General features: G+C 37.8%; 1 protein-coding gene across 4 annotated transcripts in view; it reads right to left on the reverse strand.

Moving 5' to 3' along the window:
• The window catches only part of LOC128889531 (ras association domain-containing protein 2), a 110,950-nt gene that overhangs the window by 88,144 nt on the left and 1,211 nt on the right, over positions 1 to 21,595 (reverse strand). For 2 of the 4 annotated variants that reach the window (XM_054147227.1, XM_054147226.1), the window contains exons 4-9: positions 21,453 to 21,528; positions 21,234 to 21,374; positions 20,490 to 21,161; positions 20,123 to 20,405; positions 19,811 to 20,030; positions 19,663 to 19,726 (exon numbers count right to left, since the gene is read on the reverse strand). In XM_054147227.1, coding sequence (XP_054003202.1) covers positions 19,666 to 19,726; positions 19,811 to 20,030; positions 20,123 to 20,405; positions 20,490 to 21,161; positions 21,234 to 21,374; positions 21,453 to 21,528 — 1,453 coding nt within the window. In that variant the 3' untranslated portion in view covers positions 19,663 to 19,665. Of the gene's footprint in view, positions 1 to 19,425; positions 19,567 to 19,586; positions 19,727 to 19,810; positions 20,031 to 20,122; positions 20,406 to 20,489; positions 21,162 to 21,233; positions 21,375 to 21,452; positions 21,529 to 21,595 lie in introns of those variants that run through there. The other 2 variants (XM_054147224.1, XM_054147223.1) reach the window with 2 other exon arrangements.

The following is a 21,595-nucleotide window of genomic DNA, read 5'->3' on the forward strand; positions in this document are numbered from 1 at the left end:
TATTTATTTATTTATTTATTTATTTATTTATTTATTTATTTATTTATGTCACTTGACTAAAATGGTGAACTTGATGTAACATTTTAAAACTAAATTATAGCTATCATACTTTGTATAATTTCTATTCTTTCATCATATCGTGGTTATTACCTTTACAGAAATTCACGCGAGACAGGTGCGCTTCGTGGAAAAATATCTGTATAACTAATAATCGATACGGTGAATAGGAAGAAGTAAAATCTGTTCGTGTCTAATACATATGCTAGGCAAACAGGAACGAAATTTACCGATTAAAAGCGTCCAACGTAACGTGAGTTTAGTTTCCAGATATCGATGCCATGAATTAAACGTTATTACTGTTATCGTGGAACGCAAACTGGCTTGGTGTGAATTTCTGTTAAGCTCGATGTTGAGAACCGTGCCAAATATCGATATTATACAATGGGACAATTATATTGTTAAGTGCACGCGAGCGCATTGTAGAATTACGTAAATTTGCACTCATCTTCTTAACTAAACGAGCATCGGCGAAGCAAAAATACGTGCGCGTGACTTTCACACGTGATTCTAATATTTGTATGGTAAACATTGAATTCCTAAACGCTTGACAACGAACCTGATACGCAATTCACGGGATTAGGGGAAAGTAATCGAATAACGATGAAATTTTCTTCGACTTGTTACATTACATTGTAAGCGATATTCATTGACGACCGTACGATATATATTTTTTCTATCTATACAAACATATAGTGATAACGACAGTGATAGTGATAATATTTTATAATCGCTACCAATTGTGATACTTGAATCCTGAACTCGATTTTCAGCTAGCTTTTATTGCGACCGCGGAGTCGATGTTTTGATTTACTGTGATAAAACGATAGGTAATACGAGATCATCGAGGTGAAATTTTATACAGAACAGACCCTGCTAGCAAGAGTGAGAATTATTTTTGTTAGTAGTACGAGATACTATATAATAAATATTAAACGGTGCTATGATATTATATTTCCAGTAACGCGATTTTTCCAGCGTCCGAAGATATTTAATTTCCGTGACTTTAATTATCGAGAGCAAAAATAAACGAAGAACGAACGATTCAGTCCTCGTTGCAAGCATCTTAATTAACGACGTTTCGACTTGTTGTATTAAGTTATCCTCGGAGTCTATAGAAATGAAAATGAGATTCTCTTAATTAATATAACATTTCCTCGGACCTGTAGATGTCAAGTGCATGGTCAACAGTTTTATTGTTAAAAAATTTACTCGCAGGACCTAATATTAACATTTATCTCACAAAGTATTGACCATAAACATTAAGACTTTTATTACAGACTAAAGCCAAATTTTACCTGAAAAATATAATTTTACTTAGAATAATATTCTGATACCTTACGTCATTTTTTAATACAGATATAATTAACATAATTTCATTCTGAAATTGAATTGAAACAAGTCAAAACATCGTGAATCGAATTGCTTATAATAAATATTGAATTGCTCGATCTTCGTTTGTTTTAATCATTAGCCAGACGACGCAAAGCACGCAATTGATTCTGATTCGCGATTATTTAAGGAGAAAAAAGGAAAGCTCGAACTCTATTGGTCAAATCGATAGCCGAAAGTAATCCTTTGACCGGGCGAAATCAAAGGGCGCACCCTGCTCGCACTTTTCCAATTTACCAAATCACAGAGCTAAAAACCGCTATCGGCGGGCCTCGAGCTCGCCCCGCGCTCTGAAATCCAAAAACGATTTTTTTTTCCACCTCGTCCACTCGTGTCGAAAACAAAAACTCGCAAGATCTTTCCGATAACTCCTCTATGGGCGACTAAAACCTTCATATTCGCGGGAAATATGTTCCGTGAAACCCCGGAGTCCGACGAATAGGAACCAGGGGAACAAACACCGCGGGCAAAAGAATAATTCGCGTATTGTCAGGAATCTTTTAAACCCTGCAAGCTCTGGTAACATATTTCTACAGCCTTTGTTGTCGCTGCAGAATTTTCAATTTATCTTGGAACCGTCGGAGTCGGTTGCAATCGAGTGGGATTTGTTTGATAGTTTGATTATTCTTGTGATTCTTAAAGGGATGAACACGTATTGGGATTATTTAATTCGAGTTTAAGGGTGCTAATAAGGACTATATATTAAGTATTAATATGTTGTTTGTAATGCTGGAGGAAATTGAGAATAATTCGAAATTAATTTCGTTTACTCTAAAGGATCGACGCACGATCAGTTGAGAATAGAATGGTCTGAATTTAATAGAATTAACTGTTTTGATTAAATAGTATTACAAATTTCACGTACATCGATGCGAGAAGAGACCTAAAGAGGGCTATGGAAAATTCTCCCCCTTAGCATTAGGCTTTCACGTAAACAACCATACAAAAATACACAGTCCAATCGATAGTATACGCTTTTATTTCCAACAGTTTCTATTTTCACAAATCCCTTATTTTAAACACAAGTGCATTAATACAGGTGTACTTAGCTAAAAGAGAATGACCTGCACCCCATTCCAACATTAAGTTTCGCCTCATCGAACAACAACCAAGTTTACCTCGATTCTACCCTTCTTCATTACTAACATTAATACCACCCTTTACAAAACTTCAACCACTCCTTCAGGGAACACCCCGATATCCACGAATCAGCTCGTTTCAATATGGCGTCCGCAGACAAAGCTCCCCGAGCGTGACCCCGCGATCGTTCAAATTCACCGTTTCGACGAAGAGTAGAGACGGGTGGAGGCGCGTCGATATCGAGAAATAATGCATCGGGTCCTCGTTTTAAGTTCGCCTGAACTTACGTAGGATTCCAGGAATCAATTAATCGCTACGGTACGTGTGCAGGTCGGCCGTGCAGGCCGCAGAGAGCACGAGGAAGCGAGACGGCGGAGCTTGTGACTCCGCATCACGTTAGCTCGCGTGATGGTCGGTCGTCTTTCAATCCGGAGTCGGTAAAACGTACCTCCGAAATGTGTGCACGGCATAATATATTCAACGCGATTGTGTCCCGCCACAAAGGGATTACTTTCGCGTCGCGCGTGCACACCCTGCACGGGTTCGATTCCCGCTGGCGCTCGAGCTCGCGTTCAAGAAACGCTCGTGCTCGAGGGATGCTCACGCTCAGGCAACGCTCACGACTAAGCTCGAGACGCAAGGGCTGAGCATCCCCTGCGAGTTTAAAGAAGGGTTTCCACCGGCAAAGATTATTAGCGCTGAATCAAGATTTTATGAGACCTCTGGGCAGAGGGGGCCACGGTTGCATTTTGGAGAAGATTGCCAACTCGATGGAGGCATAAAACTCTTTGGGACTAGGTAGGAAAGAGGCTGATTCACTTTTTCTTTTGCTTCTAATTCATGCATCCCTGGGTAAGGAGACTTTGAGGGGTTCGATAATATTTTCAAGAAAATTGAGAAATCAATGGGAGACATATAAATCTTTGAAGTTACGAAAAGGGCTGAAGGTACGGAAAAGGCTGTACCACCTTTTGCTTAGCTTCTAATGCATGGACCTCTGCTTAAGGGAATTACATGACCTCGATAGTATTTTCAAGAAAATTGCAAGTCTTTTATGTAAAGTTTAAATGAAAACATAAACACTAAGGTATTGAACAAGAGCAGGATATAAATCATTTTCTTCTGTGAAAATTTTAGCAAAACAACTAGTGTTATGAACATGATTTCATGTATTTTCACAATTAGAGCTAGTCCAGCGCCAATAATCTCTGCACCTGGAAACCCTGTGCTATAATACTCTCTGTTGAGTGTGAGCGTAGCTTGAGCGTTATTTGAGGAAGGACCTTTCCGAGCCAAGCGTTTTTCCATCGTACTTCGAACTCCTGAATATATCCGCGTGATATTTTTTTATAATTTACCTGTGAGTGATATTTACATTTACGGATATATTTACATCGTGCAATCCGTCTGTTTCGCGGTCAATTTTGTAACGATTCATGTTGTTCCATGGTTGGGAATGGCCGAACGATGACAGTTCTTAGCACCTGTCCTAAAAATAACGAACTCGCTTCTTCAAATTTTGCTGGCAATCGCTTTTAATCGACTGTCCAATCAACGTAGAATAATCCATGTTTATATACAGTTTTTGTCGGCAATTTCTCGTAACGCGTTGTTTTTATATCGCTCGTATTTATATTGTCTCGTGAGACGCGCAAAAAATTGTAATCGAAACGCGACGGGGAAACCGTAAATTACAAATTTAAATATTTATTCAGGGAGGCTTAATGCCATTGGCTGTCACGCATTACGGTAGTCTGACGCGCTGTACAGCGAACGCGTTAATGTTTGCGTCGCGTTAAGTAGCGGTGTCGATAATTAACATGTTCGCTGCGATGCACACCATTGATGATACATTATTGGCTTTTCGTGTACACACAGCCCCCTGTCACTATACCATACTACGTGACGTCCCTGACGCAGACCGTTCATTTGTCTTAGACCAAAAATTTTGCAACAAATTTTCACCCCTAAAACAAACGTAATCATCGAAACATGCTTCCATCATCGTTAGTCTAGTGAGAATTCTTTTTGTCGTGAAAAGAAATGACTTGCCATGGAAACTCAATTTTTCTCGAATTTGTATTTCACGTTATTGCAATCGAACAAATATTTCAAGTGAAAATAGTTCTTCAAAATCGAACATACATCTCGAATAGAAATAGAAACATTTCAGATTTTCAAAATCAACCGATTATTTCAGCTCCAAAAAAAAGCATACATTTCAGATTCAATTAAAATCAACTAAATACATCTAATACATTTTGTATTGGCAAAGAAAAAACCTTCTAATTTTACGCTAACTATTAAGACCTCGTTCTTCATTTCCACCTCTAAGAGTAATATTACTCCGCACGTATAATATGTGAGCATGCCCTGTTATCAATTCAATTTTGGCGTTCTTTACCGCGTTCATAAAGCAAACGGAAGTTTCAGCTCGATACGTAATCGCAATCAGTCGAAGTTCGTCTCGTTTCGTCTCGGCCCCGACCGCGGAACAACGTTTGCTCGACGCAAGTTTTAATCGTGCGGATTAATCCGGACGCATAGTGATTTCGGGATTCCAGGCGGCGGTGGCGGACCATTAGATAGTCACGTTCGGGTCGAGAGACTTGCATTCGTATCGAGACACTCCAATTCACAGTCTAAGGGTTGTTGGATTCGATCCTCGACAAGCTGAACCCATGGCCAGGCGTTATGGAATGGATTGGGCATTTTAAACCACGTTTAAATAAAAAAAATTATAGCTACCTATACAACACCAAGTAATATATGTATATATATATATATATATATATATATATATATATATATATATATATACATATGAATTCTAATACATATATATATATATGACGATGATAATATTATATATGAAAATATATTTAATGAATGTTCCTATATTTATACTATAAGTACGTAATAAGTGTATTATATTAATATTCGATGGCGATTTCAGGTTTTTACCAAAAAAAAAAGAAAGAAAACAACAACAAAACATTAAATGTCTGTTTAGATAGCAGCCACTATCGGGTTAAGTTATAACGAATCGGAAGAGAACGGTTAGAGAAGAGAGGAAGAGGGTTTAGAGTTAAAACGCGAGACGAATGCAAACGATGGTAGACAGAAAACGACACTTAGAGACGGGGGAAGAAAAACATAAAGCAACGATTATTCGAACATCGTGCAAATTTTAAGGGATCGATGAGAAAAAAAGAAATTAGAGGAACGATTTTTAAGCGGGTTTGCGTGTGTGGGTGACGAGGCGAGGGTCTTCCTATACTGACTGAACGATCAGATGTGATATATGCATAAGGATTAATTAATAATTATTTACTCCAATCGTATATATATATATAAATATATGTAATTAATATTATTAATATGGTTATGATATACAAACATTATATCTATATATTGTGTATAAGTAGATAGGAACATATACAATGTTTTTAACTGGTTTATCTATGTTCCGAGGATATATATGCTAAGTGTATTTAGATAGGAAGTTGTAAGAAGGTTTCTCGCCGTTAATGTTTAATCGATAGAGACCACACGAGTGATTAAGTTCGCGATGAAAGAGAACCGACGACCAAAATCCAACGCCGTTCGTGAAATATGCATAGTTCTATCGTTGATCCCACGGTTTCACGTGTTTCCCTTCTCGTTATATTTAGCCCGCTGCTACAAAACGATGCACTGCTCAAAGTATTGATTGAAGAATTTGTTCCGTCCAATGAAATTTCAACCGTCACCACCAGAAACCAACCTTCGCAACATTTGAAAGGGACCTGTGTATTGTTTCAAGTGACAATTTTTACATCAAAATCATTGACACTGTTTGCGTTTATCGATGAGATATACACGAAGGATATTTCATGAAAGTGGACTAAGGTTTCCAATTTTAGCCACAGATCTTTTCTTAATACTTAGAATTAAGTCTCCAATCTGGCCTACGGTTAGTTATAATATATTTATAAAGATTTAGTTTAAAGATTTAGGATCTATGAGACCTAGTCACTCTAGTTCGTGATACAATCTAAGAAAACCTCAAATCTTGCCCCTGTATTTGATTATATTAACAATGATTTCTACTAAGCTGATTATATTATATGACCTGAAGGAAGTTCAAAGAAAGATATATACTAGTCACAATCAGCTGCTTGACTGTATGGAATTGAGTCAAGTTCATATAACCATTGAAGGTGATGTTCCTGATGATGATGATGATTGTATGACCGAAATTTTTTGGTGTATTTGAGTGAAAGCATTACCACTGGTTTGGTGAAGTTTTTTCGATGGAAATGAGTTCACACGCGACCACGTTCCGACTACTTGCAATTTCAGGTGATTCGAATCATTCCTCGAAATCGTTCAATTGCAAAAAGTTAAAAGTAGTGCAAAAAGGACCGTGTTTGGGCTCATTTTCATCAGGAGATTCTTAACAATCCATTGATAGTACTCTAACAGACATTCATTAACACTAATATAAAAGATTTAATTCGATACCACGTGTATATCTTACTCTCACTCAGAAGGAACGTAGACAGTGATCCAATCAGTATAAAATTATTTCGTATAACCAACAACTACTCAATATTATCGCACACTACTATTTTACCACATTTACTGAACTTTTTCTTATCCCTAATCAATAATTCAAAAGTGTAATCATTTCAGAGCGGTCACGAATGAACACTAAACAAAAAGAAGAATTTTCTATCTGCGTCAAAAACCGGTTATTCTTTTCTGGATTAAAAACCGTTCGCATTCTATGATCCAACAACGTCACTCACTTCAAAGCTATGACTCCGAACCGCGGTTCTCTTTCTCGCGAACCCAACAACGAACCGCGCAGGTTCATAGAAGAATGATGAAAGAGAGAGAAAACAAACGAAACAGAGAAACAATTTGGTGAGGTGCGTTTCGAGTTTATGCGTTCCGTGCAATAACAGTTTGCTCAATCCTCGGTGTCCGTCGGTCCGTCCGTGCGGAACGACTTACTCGTAAGTTTAAAGTATGAGGTGTACATCACACGTGGGTAGTTACACTAAAATACACACGCATACGCAACATAAGTGTATAGAAAGAAAGAAAGGTAAAAAAAAAAATTAGCGAAAAAGTATAGTAGCCAGCTCGACTCGTTAAAACGTAGCCAAGACAATTTTCGACTAATAGCAGACGTAAAAAAAAACAAAAAAAAAAAGAAACGAATTTTAATCTCCTATTTCAAACCTTCCTTCGAGTCTCTCGATGTCTTTTTGGTGTCTATTCTAAACAGATGTAAGCGAACAAAAAGAAAAAAAAATGAAGAAGAAGAAGACGTAATAAAACGTAAAGAGCGCAAAATGCGAACGATTTCAGCGTTTAGCTTCGTCTGTGTAATAGTACGTATAACGCGAGGACGGATTAAACAAGGGGAAAAAAAGGATTTAAGAAACGAGAGAGCAGAATAAAAATCCCTTTCGCGCGCCTGTGTACCGACGAGGCAGGTTAGCTCCTCCGAAACCTACCGCCATTTTTTCTGTAGCGAGAAAAAAACGCCCCTCGAGGGTGCACGCCGCGGCGATCTCCGCGTTATTTCGGCGAAAATTTAATCGTAGATGTGTTTTTAGACTCTTTCCAAATCTTTTCTCCTAAACTTCTTGTTACTCTAGCAATAACGAACGACAAAAAAAAACAACAAAGAATAGAACGACTATACGTCGTTTTCGTCCCCGGGAGCGACGTCTCTTCCGGCTAGAACGTAGCCACGGTTCGTAGACGTAGCTCGGAAACCCTGAAGAAAAAGAAACGTCCTAATGAGATGAAAAAAAGTGAGAAAGAAACAGGAACATGAGAGGGACTAGAGAGAGAGAGAGAGAGAGGACAACGAAGAATTTCCACGAGCGAAATTCGCGACCCTCGAGCTTGCTCACCCTCCCCCCTTTTGAGACTCAATACTCCCCCCCCCCCTCCAATCACCGTTAACCCGCCGGTTTTCGAAGCTTTAAACGAAAGTCGATTTTGCAATCACGACTCGACCAGTCGGCGAGGATATTGAAAAACGAAAGAAAATTTGCAAAAGGTATTTCCGTGGCCCGTACTATCATAATTGTTTGTCGTACCTACTGTTAGATATTAATGATTGTAATTGTAATAACTAGCGTAATTAACGAATTGAGAGGCGACCGCGTGCACCGCGTGTCCCACCCTTAACGAGGGAATGAAACGTGGAACGTGGTAAACGGCCGGAAGTCGCCTCACGTGGATGTTAGAGATATTTTTCAACTTGTACTAAATGTGATAAACCGATGAATTGACAATGAGCAATCTGACTGTAATATATAAACACTATATTATATATATTATATATATATATATATTATATATGAATATATTATAAATACGTGTCTGTCGTACAAGCCGTAATTAGGTTTCACCCGTAACTAGTACGTGTTTTAGCTTAAAATTTTGACTGTACACGCGCGAGAAAATTCTTTCCTCCGCGCGATGTTCTCAAGCAACGAACGAAGAATGTTCAAGCAACCAGGTGTGCGGGAGATATAGAAATACCGTAGAGTGGAGCGATGAACGATGGGGAGGGAAAAAGTGGTGATGATGTCGCGATACCGTCTCGAAATCTGTCCACGACTTTTTTCCACTGACGCCGGGCGCTGTCTTCGTTGCTGCGCCGCAACCGTAGCTCGGCAAATTGATCGATTAATCAATCGATTAATTAATTAGGGAGCTAACCGTGAAGCGGGCTGCGCGATTTGCATCCGTCGCGGGGATGTGCCAAATGGAGGAACGATTTTGCTTATCCGTTAGCAAATTATAAAATTAATTTGTACTTTATGTTGAACGCGATCTTGAATGTTGAAAGCTATTTGTGTAAGTTGTTCCTCTCGTTTTGACTTTATCACAAGGTCGGTTTAATTTATGAGAATTGAAGTAGATGATTCGATAAATTTTATTTGATAGCTTCGTAGTCTGTCGACTGAAAGTGTGAGACCAGGCTCTTCAGTGTAATATCAACTAAATATGTGACGGAGAATTAGTAGAAAAATAATTTGAGTATAGCCCTCAGGAGTTGTAGCTATGTTTGATTGTAGCTACAGTACGGGTTTAGCGATTCCGAGGTACCCGAGCTTTAAGGTTGCCAGTTGGCCCCAACAAACTACCCTAATGGGGATGCCAGATAATGAAGATAATGTAAAGCAATGCAATGAAAGAAATTAATGAATATTGTAAAAAAGAATATTGTAAGACTGGTAGAAAAGGTATTATAACCACGTAGACGACTCAGCATCCTTATAACTAAATGAAATTAAATTCAAAACATAATTTGAATATACAATCGGTCCCACAAGTATTCCTACACTCTATTGAAAAAACTTATCTAAATCAAATAATAGGTTTAACGTTTCTAAATAAATGTTTCATTATAAATATCTACGCGAATAAACTTTACATGTACATATTCGTAATGAAACATTTATTCGTAAACGTCAAACCTATAATTCAATTTCGACAAACTTATGGTGCTGTATATAAGATCATTCAAAGACAACAGAATTCAACAAGGCCAAGAGAATTCAACAAAGATTTTTACCCAGAAAGATCACAATGATCCGACATAGGTCCACGCAGACGTTTCTATTTACACGTATTCGACTCTGTTCTTCGTGGACGTTTCCATCCGTCTATCAATACCTGAAGCCCCGCTAATGATTTTTGGCTAAGATTAATAAATCAATCCGTCGCTGTCCGTTTCAATTTCCTAACGCGTCTAATACGTGTCCGATATTGCGTTCGGGAACCACACGTGGGACCCACCTCACGTGAACGTCCGTTGATCGATTAACTCCCAACTATTTTGCAAGTTCTGCGGTCCAACAGGCTAGACTTTCATCTAGCGTAACTTGCAAATGGTCGTTTACATGCGAACGACAGAAACTTCTGCGCGAGTCTGGGAATATAGCTGGGAGCATGAGTTACTCCTGTACCTCTTGCGAATTGCATTGGATTTCCAAGTCTCAAAGTAAACGATTAGGATTCTGTTTATAATTATTTTTGTGTGGTCGTTGAAATACCAATTGTTCCGTTGCAAGTGGTCACTCCTAATTCAAGAGCTTCTAACAGGAATGTTTCATTGTGATCTGTGTTATAAACAGTGTCTCAAGTGGAACACAATGAACTTTAGAATGCAACTAAAACTTTTCTGCAATATTTACATTACTGATACGGCTAGGTCCTCAGCGTTTAATGTCCAACAAGCACGTAAAATGAAGCCTGGTGGCTTCCAATGCTGATGTGCCCCCATTCGAGACATATTTCCCCAATCGAACAGATAAGACGGTCTCACGCTTTCTGCCGATAATATTGACCGAACTGTGAAGACAAATGCTCCTCCTGGAAGCTTCGCGTTGCAATCTCGCGAATCTTCCACGAGGAAATACCCTGAAGCACTCAGGACGAGAGTATGGAATTGTGTAACGGTCAACGCGAGGTCAGACATTAAAGTCCACACATTTGAGTCCATGAAAGCGTAACGGATGTTTGTAGACACGCGAAGGATTCATACTCTTAGCAGCTCGGTGTTTTCTTGCGACTCTCCTCTGTGTGTACCCTCGATCAAACCCGATGCACTCGAACATCTTACTCATTTGTTTGCTTTATTCGACGCCTCTGTTGCGCCATTAAGCGAGGATACACACAAGATGAGTGTGTTACGTATGCTGATAGAGAAGAAGGCTAAGGTTTGCTGTTTTCAAACCTAACTCAAGATAGGGAGTAGCATAGGGTAGGTTAGGAAAGATTCAGTAAGATTTCTGAATTCTACAGTTAGAGGCATGAATTTCGACTTGAGTGGTTCATAAATGGGTTTTCAAAAAGGAAACTGGCACATGATTGCAATTAAAGATGGAAGATGATGTTTGAATAGGCATCAAGACTACACTGACAAATATATTTTGTTATTAAAAAACGAGGTTCTAAATTTTAAAGAGTCCTTCATGGAAGGTAATATTTTCTCAAATTTCTAAGAAAGCTTCGAATATCTAGAAAGGGGTTTCCAAGAGGCTCACTGGCTCACAATTTTGTTTTTTGATCAAACACAATATAGAGCATGTGAATACGCATGGTTACAATTTAATACAAACGATGAGTGACCATCATGGCTACGTAAAATGCAAGATTGTAATCCGCTCTTGGAGAAACTTTTATAATTTTTTCCCCCTGGGGGTTGGCACCCCGTGGGGAAATGCGACCAGGATGCAGCAGCCCGTAAACGGTAACCGCGTAATATATATACTATATACGTAATATATATATATATATATATATATATATATATATATATATATATATACATTACGTATGTATAAATAGCCGTTGGTACAAAGCAGCAAGTCCCAAATAAATCCGATCCCATCGAGCGCTAGATCGTCGATCGCCACGGATCGACGATCGATCGACCGACCAAGCCGACGAAATGACGACTATGAAACGGCGCGTAATTTAATTCCTAGCGTTCTACCAGCCGCCAGTCACGGCGCCCCACGTCAATGGCACGCTTTAAAAAAAAAAAAGATGAAACGATGAAAAAAAAACCGGGGATAATATGTACTGTGTAAAAAACACATACACTCACACATACATACGCGCGCGCGCGCGCGCTCGCACGCTCGCACGCACGCGCACACACACACACACACACACAATTACTGGTACATTATTATATACATTGTAACCGATTGTTGTCTACGATATAATGTTATTTTTCTAATTCATATTCAATTGTTATCGTTAAGAGTGAGAGGGAGAGAGAGTGTGAGTGAGAGAATGACAGAAAAAACAAGAACATACACACACACACACACACATATACGAGGTTTTAATGGAAACTTGTAACGGCGGTCAGAAATGCAACCCTCACTTTTTTCCACCTTTCCTCCCGAAGGAACTTCCGGTAGCGGCCATTTTTGCTCAGATCGTCCATCCACTTGAGTATTTTTATTTAGTTGTTGTTCTTTTCTTTGAAGTTTCGTGGATTTTTAACCGACTTCGAAAAGGAGGAGGTTACACAATTCCACATGTATATTTTTTTTTTCTTTTGATTTTTTGTTCCAAATTTTATTGGTGCACAGTGTAATTGGTGTCGGTGGTTTGTATTCGAGGCCTTGTTAATTTGTTAGCGAGCAAAGAAAACCTAGCGACCATGTCCATTTTATCGACCACTTAGTATTTTTTTCTGAACGTGGCAAAGTAATTATATTTGAAGATATAGATGGAATAATTAGAAATGAAAATGTTTTATGTATTAAATAAAGATAACCTCGTCGTGCTATGTATTACTTTATCAGTCCGAACCACGAGATTAATTCTTACAATCCCATTTAACATGAGAAGTTTCTTTTAAATTTAACTATTAGATAGAAGTTATCGATCTATTAAAAGAATTAAAGAGTATAGTGGTTGATGAAGGGAACAATATAAACACCTCGATATAAAAAATAAATTGAGTGAGTTACTCAACAATATTAGCAATAATCACCCCGTTGCAATTTCAATATTCCTCAAGTTACCATCGTAAATACACCCGAACTATATCACGGTATTTAATAATTCCGTGTACACAGAGAACAGCAATAGCAAACAGCAAAGAAGTCGAGTCAATCGCAGATTATACTACTGACCACAGACACCCATTGCAAAGCGCTACATAAAGTAAGAATTTTCTTGAATTAATTATATTAAAAAATCAATTTTTCCTTCACTCTGGTATCGTTAAAAAAATTGCTCAAGCTACATACTATTCCTAGATTTTCCAGAGTACTCAAAACCACCAAAACAAAGTGTACGTTATTACCTCGTCACTTTTTTCTCGAGATTTCTTTCAACTCCCAATTTCGAATTCTAATTTAGCAGCTCGATACAGATATCGTTTGAAAAAGAATGGAAAGCGATCCAAAGACGCGACGCAAGTTTGAACAAGTACGCCGTTCGACTTGCACCGTGGTCGACGATCGACGAATCGATGGCCGATAAATGTTGACCGATAGATCACTCCCACCTGCTCCCCCTACCACCTCTTCTAGCCCTGAGCTTTCGTAGACGGATGGGTGAGAGGTAAAAAACAAAGCGGTAGCGACGCGTAATTAGCAGGACGCTGATGTCGGGCGGCGCGCTGGTCTGTGATAAAAAAAAGTCGCGGGCGCGTATTGTATTTTTTGTAAGGCTCGTTCGTGCCAGATTTGTGATAGCCAAGTCCGCGGCATCCTCGATTAAATGGACGATGATGATGACGATGGGCCGGCGTGCCACCGGCGCGAGGGAAACAAAAATGTGTCGATTCGACCGGTGCGCATTCGATGAAAGATGAACGACGGTGGGCTTAACTTCTTTTTAGACCATCACGATCTTCCTAGGGAACGATCACTGCTGCTCCGAACCTCGACGATCTCACTTTTCATTAGATTTCATTTTACTTATCAATTGTGTCCTATTTCCTTCTACTTTATCATATATCGGGGTTGATATCGTTTCACTCATCCGGGTAAAAGTTGCTTCACCAAAATAGCAATAGTTTTATATTCTTGGATATTATTTCATATATTCGAGAAGAAAGTGTTTCATATGCTCTAGTAAAAGCTTTCCATTTATTCCATTTTTCGCCTTAAATCTCACAATCCTCCATTATTACCTTTATTCCAATAGTAGAATTCCGCGAATCATGAGTCGACGTATGAATTGGTCCCTCATGGCCACCGGAAGCCTCCCCCCACCACTCAGCAGATCGCAGATGAACTAGAAAAATCGTGACGGATGGAAAAAGAGAATCGATCGACCGATTTCCAGTTGGACGACACTGGCATAAGAGAAAGCCTAAGTTACTAATTGTAAGCGATTTAATGTCGCGTTTCGCGTTATATTGAAAATCCGCGGGAAACGATATTGTTGCGTGTGTGTACGTATGCATGAGTGCGCGTTGTTGTTGAATCTGGTATCAGCGATGCCAAAGATGTAAGTCATGTAATAAAGTTGTGGCTAAGGTATTATGGTAACGTCAATGATAACGATGAACAAGGGTGATAATCGTTATTGCTATCTTGTAACGTTTAATGTATATCAGTGTCGTGCAAACCAAAAAAAAAAAAAAAAAAATGAGCGGCTGAGCTCCTCGGTGTTGTGGGTATACATACTCGTTCCTAGCAACTCGTATGACAATTACTACTCGATACTACTCATAACATTGCATTGATCTACTTTACTCTACGTACTTCAAAGATAAATTAATACATTCTGTCCAATCTCACTGGTGAGAAACGATTTATTCTTAGGCACCCTGTAGAGCGACGTTTTACAGGCAAAAGAAGCATTTGTTTCGAATCCTGATCAAAGGAGCCACTTAAAGTTAACGTTCCAGATATTTATTGTTGTCAACATAAATTGGTAAGTCCTCACGTTTTTGTGAACGCCCTGTGTAATATTAATGAACGCATCATTCGTTTTAAGAATTCCTAATTAGATTCAAAATTCTGTTGTACTATCTTTATATGTGAAACATGAAAAGGTAAGTGCACCTATGTAATTGTGTTTACTAATCAAATAATTATGATTTTATTCAGAAACGATGCAACGAATAATCTTGACGAGAGGGTGTTAATAAAGGGATTCGTACAAAAGAAGCAATCACTTTATTATTTTTTCAACGATTTCATACAAATTTTGTATATTTTACAATTTCACATTCATATAATTCATATTTCGGACCGTGCGATTTTCAGCGTACCTTCGATACGTTTCGATGCAACAAGTATCGCCTGATTTTGCAAACATTCGCTTCGATATATCGTGGTACGGACTATTTTTAATCTATTTAATCTCTAATGAAATTCTTCCATGTTTATTCTACACGTACTTTGTTCCCTTCACTTCCATTTTTCTATCGAAAACTTCACGTGAACATCCACACGAATTACGAGGAAACAAAGACACAAAGTGCTGTTTTATTGATCGCAATGCGTCCTTACGAGATATCGATTACGATTTTCCCTAATAGCTAGCATAAGCTGCCTTAACAACTAAGGAGAACTCTACCACTCGACGCGACTCGGCGAAAAGTTCACAAAACTTTGAAATCTTTCGCAATTGCGCCGTCGTCGCGCTGCGAATGTCTGTTATAATAAAATGGCAAACGAAGCGCGTTCTATTCTGTTAAAAAATATGTACGGTTAGTTTCGTGTGGCCCAGTACACACGTCCTTCTCTCTCTTTTCATCTATTTGTCTTTGAAATTAATTTCGAGACACGTCGAGAATCAGAGACGGCCAGAATTCTGGATACAAATTTCGAATGACGAATGAAACATTATTGTTACTTGTTAAATAAAAATGTTCATTGTAACATGGAATAGCGTCATTCGTTATTTATTGTCTGGATAAAATATCGGCCATCTCTGCGAAAGATTCGATGCGCATCCAGATTCTATTTCGCGACGCGATTACGTTGCGATTCGAGTATTTTAAGTAGAAATTTCTAATTGATTCATTTTTAACCGACTTCGAAAAGGAGGAGGTTACTCAATTCGACATGTATATTTTTTTTTCATATTGTTTAATTATATAATATTTAGGAATAGCGAAAGCAAAGTTCAGTCAGAAAGCTTGCAGTATTCTATTAGTCGCTAGTTTAATTTGTGATGTACTTATACGAGGGGCTTTGAAACTGACATAAGAATTGAGATAACTGTGAAGATGCCTTTTGTCATGATTATTTCATTAATCAATTACAAAAAAGAATAAAAACCTAATCCATTACTGCCCAACGTTGATAGACATAAGATGTACAATACAATGTCTGACCACCGAGGAAGTAGTTTCATTCCTCTTATGGTCAGACATTAGTCTACCCTGGCTGACCTCAACTTTCCTTATCTCCTTAGCCTCTTCATATATCACAATGCCTTCCAACAGATAAGCTGTGGCGTAAGAATATCTCGTGAAAAAATGTATAACAAATTTAAATTTACGTTTAGCACAGAAATAATCAAATTATAAAACATCGATTTTTATTAAAAGATGTTCTATTAAAATAAAACCAGACTTTCTCGTTGAAATAACTCGAATCGCTAACGCTCTTGCGACATCCCGCTGAGTGTGACTATTCAAAAACTGTGACTAGCTTAAAATTATGGTTACACGAACGCTATCTATTGTCGTAAACAAAGGTCACAATGGACCTTGCACCTTTTTGTTGAAAGGTGCATTTTACCTTTGCTGTACACATTTTTCAAGGGGAGAACAAAGAAACGATTTACACTGTTCGATATTAAGTATGTGACTGTACAATCGTAATTGTGCATAAGTACTCACAGTTATCTGGACCACGTCTACACACGGAAATTAGAAGTCTTTCAGATACATAACAGCTGCTAGAAACTCTGACATACTGAATATCTCGATGCAAGTGGTGAATACAGACTCGTTCACTTTTTTGTTTAATAGGCAGAGTTGTGGTGGGGATGGCCATGCCATGTTCTTAAGTAGCCAATTGATTTTGATCCGATCAATAGCGCACAGAACACTGTGTTTATTTTCCACGGTTTCTCACGATTTAGCAAACTGTATCACACAACACTCGTTTCGAGACACTCTAATACAAAGAATTCTCTAAAAATTCATCAAAAAATACATCAGGATTGTTCGTTCTTGCGTGAAATCGGAATGCCGTATAATGTCAACGAAACACTGCGGTCTTATCGTCAAACAACTTACTAAACATTCTAATTCATGTGGGTACAATCTTAGTAGATCAATTCCCCATAGTGTTTGCAAGTTACCATTCAATTAGTAAACGTACAAATCATTTTTACTAGATATTTTAAAAACGAAATTATATTAAATTACAATTAATAACTGGATCTTATAAATGTCGGTCATGGTACGATCATGTTAATTTTTATTGCTTCAATTGAAATTACACACTGGGTGGTGACATATGAAATATTCACTTGAAGACACTTCTGTAATATTTTCATATAAACTGATAAAATTAAATTAAAGATTAACTTACATTTTTATGTTGACACAAAAGTGTCTGAGAACAATGAAGCAATTTACATTGTTTACCTAATGACTATAAAATTTTGTCATGTTCGATATACTCGTTAGATTCATCTCCCAGCAACCTTTTCTTAAAAACTACAGTTTCAAATATAAAATTTAGAACCACCTTGTATAAAATTCGAAGTTTTACTTATCAATAATTTTTTCGGGAGAAGTGTCTTTATTTCCGTCTAAACTAATGAACATTTCATGTTTTATAACCCAATAGTGTAAAATCAGAAAATTAGAAAATGCTTAGAAAAAAACTACATAAAAAATAGATCATTAAACAAAATAACACAAGAACGACTCATACTTAATCTAGTCAAGAAAGTATTGAATTGTATTGCGTTATAATTTTAATTACACTAATAATTAGATCGTAAATCGAAATCTAAATAGATTTCATAGTAAACTATGATCGTTTGTTATGCAGGAAGAATGTTTTAAAGTCGATCGCGTAGAAGTTCCCAACGTGACGAACGCGATTATGTTATAGCTACGATTAATCAGAATCGCTAACCAGCAATAAAATTGCGAAACGATCGCCGTACGATTAAAATTCATTTTCTAAAATTACATTCAAAAACTGTGGACTATTCGTGACTCGATTAATTGAAACACCTTTCGAAACGAATTCTGGAAGTTCACTTATGTTGAAAGCAATCCCTTTCTTACTATCTTACTATCGTAAATGAAATTCTCGTTAATAATCTAGCAACTGTGGCAGTGACAATTGTCGGAAATTGCTATTGGATAATAACAGTCTATGGATTCGATCGGAGCTGTCCAACTAATGTATCCCAAGGTACGATTGTTTATAACCATTTCCATATAGGCAATACATCCATATACAAAGGGTGAGTAATGTAAGATAAAAATTACAAATGCTTAAATTTGTCTTGAATTCTTTTTTTTTTTTTTTATTATCAAGAAGAAATATAAATATTTGCGATTCTCGTGTTAGACAACTCACCCTGTGACGATATATACATATACATATATTTTTAAAACGTTACGTTTTCTTTAATATTTTCATTTTAAAGTCAACAATTTCTTCGTTAAAATTCTATTTCCATTCAATATACAATAATTTCTTTTTGGCACCTACGTGAAAACAAAATTTAGAAGAACACGGTCCTCACGCGGTGAAAAGTTGGACAGCATTGTGTTAATAATTGCATATTCTAAACAGTGACAATTATACATAAAAATTCCTCTTCGTTTCAATCGAAAGTCATCGTGAATTGACTTAATATTGGTGTCTATCTAATACACAGATATTTTATCGCCTTTTTTATTAAACTACGACAATGATTTCATTCGTCTTCACTGATCATGCAAATAATCGAAAGCGTTGTATAGGGTGGAGAATAATCATGACTCGGCTGGAAGGCGAATGATTCCTTGTCAAACATTAAGTCTAACGAGAAATGACGATCTAATTACCCGATTATCTCAAAATGAAAGCCTATAATAGAAAAATGTTATCCCCGACTTATGAATCAATTTAGTGCAAAGAAAGATTCCATTTTCAATTACAGCACGAATTACACCCCATCCTGTACACATAACAATTAGCAAATGGCAATTTAGACGAAGTAATGTTAAACAACAGCTAATATGACCGCGTGTCCTCGTAGAAGGCGCAGTCGACTTAAAAAATATGTCATTTGGATATATAAATTTCTAATTAGATTGCACTGAATGATTCTGTAATAACTGCACGTATAGATAAATGCAGCAAAGATGCAAATAATGATTACAACTCGATAATGAAATAACAAGTCTTTAAGCTAGATGTTAGTATGTTATCGCTCTATACACTCGAACGTAAATCAATATATTCCACTCTTACGCTCGAATGTTCAAATAAGTCATGGATTAAGGATTACGTATCATTAATACAATACATACCTTGAGAACGACCAAATATTTTTCACAGTGAATAACTTATAAAAAAAGGAAAAAAAAAAGAACGATTTTGAAGAGTGGATTAATAGAAAAATAATGATATGGGTATTCAAGTATTCGTTAAGTATACGTACTAACTACAGCCGGACCTTCAGCTCTTCCATCCTTTGTCGTATTCTCCGTCGCATCTCCTTATATCTGGAAATTTAAAACAAAACAATAGAACGTCAGTTCTATTGCACTCATTAATTGTTAAGATACACATGTGTCATCGAAACGTACTTCTCCTTTAGTACAAGAATTTGACGTTCCTCCTCGTAATGATAGCGCTGCAAAATGCCATGACACTCTGCCAAAGAGAGGTTAAGAAATTGCGCGACGTCAGAGCTGATTTCCGGTGTCGACAGTTTGTCCACCAAGAAGAGTCGCGCAACGTTTTCGTGTGGACCCAGCACTACGCGAACTTCCAAAGGATACTCGTCCTCTCTTAATCTTCTTTGTTCTAGAATAACAAAAAAAAAAAACATTCGTTTAATTGATTTAGAATACGACTTTGTCATTTCGAATGCTTTTGAAATTATTAATTCAACTCACCGCCATTATCGCGGACGACGAATAATGCGAAATTGTCCGGCTTAGCGTCGACTTTATACTTGTCCAACATGAGATTGATAACTTCTTGAGTATTTACTAGGCTCGTGATCCAAACGGACATTTGAGATCCATGCGGTGGTGTGAAAAAGCTGGTCTCGCGATTATAGAAGTGTCCGTTGATCGAACAACGACGTCGTAAACGACTACGGGACTGGCGTCGACCGCCAGGACGACGTCTAATCGCAGTAGACCCTTGTTTTCGTCGTAAAACTACACCGTCCAACTGAAATAAATGCACGAAAAAATAACGTTATCCTAAAATACTATCTCATTCCAAGCGCCATCCCTACTACGAGGGGTTACATACCTCTAGTCCGCTGTCGGTGGACATTGTCATGTTGTCGTCTTCTCTAAATTGAAGAGAGTTCACGGAATCCGTATCGCTATCCGTTCGATGTCTTTGAAGACAGTCTGGTCCGGACATAGATCGATTCAGTCCCTTCTCTATCCAACTGTCGTCGGTGCTAATAGTTCTGTTCCCAGGTATATTCTTTTCCAAACTATCGAAATACTCCACTCTCCGAAGAGTTCCGTTTCGATTTGGCGTTCCATGGTAGACAGGTGTATCGGTACTGGAAGAGCTACCTATACTATGCGTTGGTGTACTGGTTACACTACTGTCATTCCCGCGGTTGGCTTGATGATTAGGGCTACTGGTTTCTGAATTCTCACAGGAATCGGACTTGTCCAGGCTGGATTGAGAAGAGAGCGGTAACGCGTCCGCGCTGTTTTGCGAACTTATCGACGGCAGATTTTCGGGCATCGTCTGGTATAATTTATTGCCGTCTTCGACTTTCCGTTCGACCTGAAGGAGTTCATCCAATTCATCCCATTCCATATTTTTAACATCTAATTTCATTGGCAAAGTGAGACTTTTAAGGTGATCTGGTGAAGTTGGAACAGATTTTACTTCAGCTTCTGTGTCCTGTTCGGGTGTACTCTTCACCGGATTATCCTCCTTAGTCTCATCTTCTATACTCTGTTATAAAAAGGGAGAAGATATAGTGATTTATGAAATTTATATTGGACACATATTCTTACATATACGAACATCAGAAACGCTGCGTCTGCACGAGTTTCTATTCCGAGCGGTAACGACTGTACGCTGATCATCGTCTTCTTTTAAATGGATTACTCCGCGGACACCCCAGTAAATTCGGAGTGCACCTTCTAATATCAATCGTCCATTAACCTGAATGAAACAAATCATAATTATCTGTTTGCTTCATATTTTTCTGAATTCAAAAGCTGCAATAAAAATTGTCTTCACCTCGCGACTTCTGAATCCCCCACTCTTGCCCTCATAATATTGATTGAAAACTTTCAGTTTCGACTCTAGGTGAGATCTGAAAACAAGGAAATTTAGTTGTTATAGTAATTTTAAATACAAAATTAGTTTAATGTTTAATCTAT

This window comes from Hylaeus anthracinus, unplaced genomic scaffold (assembly GCF_026225885.1).
Source record: "Hylaeus anthracinus isolate JK02 unplaced genomic scaffold, UHH_iyHylAnth1.0_haploid 11997, whole genome shotgun sequence".
Lineage (NCBI taxonomy): Eukaryota > Metazoa > Arthropoda > Insecta > Hymenoptera > Colletidae > Hylaeus > Hylaeus anthracinus.